The sequence below is a fragment of the Palaemon carinicauda genome, chromosome 34 (genome assembly GCF_036898095.1).
Source record: "Palaemon carinicauda isolate YSFRI2023 chromosome 34, ASM3689809v2, whole genome shotgun sequence".
Taxonomy (NCBI): domain Eukaryota; kingdom Metazoa; phylum Arthropoda; class Malacostraca; order Decapoda; family Palaemonidae; genus Palaemon; species Palaemon carinicauda.
Genome location: NC_090758.1, coordinates 52388854 through 52393853, shown reverse-complemented (window position 1 = coordinate 52393853; position 5000 = coordinate 52388854). Strand labels below are relative to the sequence as shown.

Genomic DNA, 5000 nt, shown 5'->3' with positions numbered 1-5000 from the left:
CCTGATGAGGAGAGATGAGGACCACGTTGGGAGACATACTATGGAGATGGAGGTTCAGGGAAGAAGAAGAAGAGGGAGACCAAGAAAGAGATGGAGGGACTGTGTGAGAGGAGACTTACAGGAGAAGGGGATTGATGAGGCAAAAGCCCAGAATAGAAAAAAGATGGAAACGGCTCATCCGCAACGGCGACCCCATATAAAAATGGGAACCAGCTGGGAAGAAGAAGAATTCTCTGAAGTGGTTTGAACTAGATTCGAGTTGATTATTTGTCTCCAGATCTTAACGACTGTCTGGATCGAGAACTATGATACTGGTCATTCGAATGTGGAGGTGAAGAACAGTTTCCATAATAATATTCATTCTTCATATATTTACAGATTATAAGGTAAATCGAATGAATAACGAACTCCTTTATGGTACGGTTTATTCAATAAAATATTGTAATTTTTAAACAAATAAGTTATTGGCTTCCTTTCAATTTTCATTTGTTCATTGTCTGTTTGTCCACCCCACCCCCCCCCCCTCTCTCTCTCTCTCTCTCTCTCTCTCTCTCTCTCTCTCTCTCTCTCTCTCTAAATAAGACTAAACCTGACAAATCAGTTTGATAACTAAGTCTTTCTATTAATGTATTAAGGTTCTCTATGTCTTGTATTTGCTTAAAGATGTCGTCAGTCATCTTCAATGGCTTAATTCCGTATTGACTTTCAAAGACTATGAGGATCCCCTTCGTTGAAATGGATATTTATATTGAATTTTGAAGGATAAGAGCCATTTGGTAGGTTATAATGCTAACAAGGCTTATTTTTTAATATTTCATTCAGCTCCACTAAAAATTAATATAATTTTGAGATGGAAAAAAATTTGCTTATGAACATTTTACTAAATAAGACATCAGAGAAGAAGAAGCTCTGTTTGTTTACAAACGCTATTTGGAACGCTCTGCTCATTTTGTGATTTTGAGACGGTTTTCCGAGGGTTTTCTTATGAATTTGGACTACAATTTTTGAGTAAGATGCCAGTGAACTAATTAGTGTTCAAGTGAACTAGTTTGTGTCATAGTTTATATTATTAGACCTAGTTTGCCTCGATACACCTCCAAGGAATCGCCAAGCCGGAGGTTTCATGTCGCCTGAGGCGATATGACGTCATCATAGAAAACGGAGCGTTTTCTACCAGCTACGATGGCCAACAACTTTCCAATGGCGGCGAGACTTAAACCAAAGACTACAGTTGGTTTAAAATTTTCGTGTTCCCCTAATTATGAGTCGGCATGTGATGTCATATTTAATAAGTTAAAAATAAGTGAAAAAGACATTCGAGGGTTTCAGAACATACCAAATAACAGAGTGGCTGTGAAATTTATTGAGGAGAAGGTTTTTGATGTCTTTATACGAGAGTACGAAGACAAAGTGATTCATTTCGGTAATGGCGAAAAGGCCCTAGTAGTAAATTTGAGTAGTGTATATACCTATGTATCAATACGTTATGCTCACTTTGATATAGAAGACTCCCTTTTAATTAGTGTCCTCGAACAGTATGGGAAAGTTCTTCATCTCAGACATAATACCTTTTCTCATGGGAGAGCGAATGGTCTAGAAAATGGAACACGCACTGTGAAAATGGAAATAAAGAAAAATATCCCATCCTCCATAAATATTTGTGGTTATAATGTTGTGTTTTTATATAATGGTCAGAAAAAGACGTGTTACAAGTGCGGAAGAGACTCTCATATGGCAGTTAACTGTAATATGGATAGTGAGCCTAAGTTAAATATTTTTAATTTGAATGATTTCCCAGCAATGCCCGGCAAGGATTCTGATAAGGGTCGGATATCGGAAGAAGATGTTACTCCTGATGTTCAACTGGCAACAGGTAATGAAGCAAATGTGGAGCAACCATGTGATGGAAAGAGTATTGAAAATGATAAAGAAGAATCCAGCAACCACGGAGAGGACCAGATAGGCGACTTATGCGAAGCAGTAGGAGAACAACTAGTGACCATTCCCTCATCCAAGAATGTTGATGTTGCTGATGTTCATCAACACTCAGTCGAAATAGAAGGTCGATTACGTGACCTGGAGGGTCATGTTCCAGGTAATGGTGATAATTTAACAGATACCGACAGTGATAGTGACATCTTTGCAATAAAAAGTGCACCTGAAGGAGCTTCTCAAGTTACCGAAATAACTGAGGATAAGGGGCTTCCATCACAAGATGAAACTCGTATTCCTTACACAGTTGAAAGTCTCTTTCCCGTTGAGGATGATGTAAATGAAGAACCGGGAAATCTTAAGGAAATCAATATTGCGGTTTCAGTGCATAGGGATGATGAATCAGTGGATGGTGCTACTGAAGAACGTGACATGGATATAGAGGTAAATAAAGTCAGTGATATTGAAGACGATTTGAAAAATTATGATAAAGCCTCAGACGTGATGCCAAAAGGCCAGTGGAACATAGATTTAGATACTGTAGGTAAATTAAAGTTAATTAGAGGAAAATCCAATAAAGAAAAAAGGAAGGAAGAAAAAATGAATGGGAAAGATAGGTTGTCAAAGAAAAAGAAAAAGTAATTGTTTGTGTTCGTTGTTGTAATGGCTCTTTCTGTTGCCACTTTAAATATTAATGGCTTAAATGAGGTAATTAAACAAATGAAAGTTGTGTCCCTTATCATGTACTATAAAATTGATATTCTGTTGATTCAAGAACATAACGTAAAAGATATTTCAGGGTTGAGTTATCTCACTAATTTTATGTGTATAGTGTTCAATCCATCAATCAATTTAAAAGGAGGTACAATGATTTGTATAAATAATAAAACAAATGTTAAACTTTTAACCAAGGAGATGGATACTAAGGGTGGAATTGTTGGTGTAAGGGTATGTTACAATAACTGCATTATACCTATTATAAATGTGTATGCTCCATCTGGTGCCAGTAAATTTGCTGAAAGGGAAGACTTTTTCAGGAATGAAATATTGTATTACCTGCGACATAATATTGATTATCTTATTTTTGGAGGTGATTTCAACTGTATAACATGCACAAGAGACTGCAGTAATAATAACAAAGCTTTACTGTCTAAGTCTATGAGTACTCTCGTGAAAAACCTTGCTCTGAGAGATAATTACAAATTCACAAACAGGATATTAGAATACACTTATATACGGGAAAACTATGGATCCAGAATAGACAGGATTTATACGGTAAAATTATTTGATAATATAACATCTGTAGACACCATTCCAATAAGTTTTTCAGATCATAGTATGGTTGTTTTGAAATTAAACATAAACACACAAAAAATTGGCACAGGGTATTGGAAGTTGAATGTTAAAGTTTTAGATTCTGATGAAATTGAAGAAAATTTTTTACATGTATGGCAGTTTATAAAGCAGAAAAAGGGTACATTTGATAACATACTCTTATGGTGGGATTGGGCAAAATCACAATGTAAAAAATTCTTTGTCAAATTATGTAAAAAATTTTCTCAAGAAAAGTATGGATTGCTGAACTTATTACAAACAAGATTGCGTCAACTTTATGATATTAACTATAAAAGTAGTGTAAATTATGAAAATATTAAGATTCTCAAGAATAGGATTTGTGACATCCAGAATGAAATATTAGAAGGTATAAAGATAAGAGCCAAACTAAATGATCGTACAACTGGGGAAAAAATATCTGCGCATCTACTTGGTGCTGAGAAAAAGAAAAATCATACACGCATTACTAACATAAAACAAGCAGATGGTTCCATTGTAGAAAGCACAGAGGGAATTTCTGTTTTTATAAAGGAGCACTTTGAAAAATTGTTTAGTAAGGTAACTGGTCAGGTAAAAAGTCAAGATTATTTTCTTAACCTATGCCATTCTGTCCTAAACCAGGAAGATGTAAGTTTGTTAAGTAGAGAATTAGAGGAAATTGAGGTTTTTGATGCTATCAAGAGTATGTGTAAAGGAAGATCACCAGGGTATGATGGACTTCCTATAGAATTCTACAAAAAGTTTTGGTCTTTAATAAAGTCTGACGTTATGGAAGTGTTCAAATCCATTGTGACTGAGAAATATATGTCAGATAGTCAAAATTTGGGTGTAATAAAATTATTAGCTAAAATAGGAGATTTATCTTTGGTGGAGAACTGGAGACCTATATCCCTTTTGAATGTTGACTATAAAATCTTTGCTAAGGTTTTAGCAAATAGATTGAGATGTGTTATTGGGAAGATTATCTCCCCAGAACAATATTGTGCAGTGAAGGAAAGGTCGATTGTGAATTGTAATAATACGATTCGAGATGTAATTTTTCATACAAAACAAAAGAGTGAAGACTTAGCAATTCTAAGCTTAGACTGGTCTAAGGCTTTTGATAGAGTTAATATGGATTTTGTTTTTAAAGTGATGAAGAAATTTGGGTTACCAGATGAATTTGTGGCTCTAGTTAGAATATTGTACAAAGATTGTGTAAGTAGTATCTTGGTAAATGGGTTTATGAGTTCAACTTTTTGTATTAAAAGGTCAGTAAGACAAGGCTGCCCTATGTCAATGCTGTTATATTGTATATTTCAAGAACCTTTGTATAGAGCAATAAAGAGCAATAACAAGATAATAGGGCCTAGCCTTCCAAACAATGTAAATATATGCCTGCAAGGTTATGCAGATGACTCATCCATGATCTTGTCAACTGATGATTCAGTTAGAGAGTGTTATAAAGAAGTACAATGGTTTGAACTTGCGACAGGTGCACAGCTAAACAAGGACAAAACTAGTATAATTGGGTTTGGGAAATGGGAAAACCGAAAAATTTGGCCTATCAATTGGTTGAAAACTGTTGAAAGTATCAAAATTCTTGGTATAATTTATTATAGTGATTTTGAGGTTACTTGTGAAGAAAATTGGTCTCGCCTTACTCAAAATATTAAAATATCCATAGATATGTTAAGTCAAAGACAATTATCTATTTTCCAAAGAGCTATTATTGTTAATTCACTAGTTTTGTC

The 5000-nt window shown here is 34.7% G+C and overlaps 1 protein-coding gene across 1 annotated transcript in view; it reads right to left on the bottom strand.

Annotated features, from left to right (window-relative positions):
- LOC137626918 (neuroligin-1-like) overlaps positions 1 to 5000 on the bottom strand; it is a 31699-nt gene that overhangs the window by 23293 nt on the left and 3406 nt on the right. The window contains exon 2 of the mRNA XM_068357903.1: position 1. This exon is cut by the window's left edge and continues 66 nt beyond it. Coding sequence (XP_068214004.1) covers position 1 — 1 coding nt within the window. The remainder of the gene's footprint in view (positions 2 to 5000) is intronic.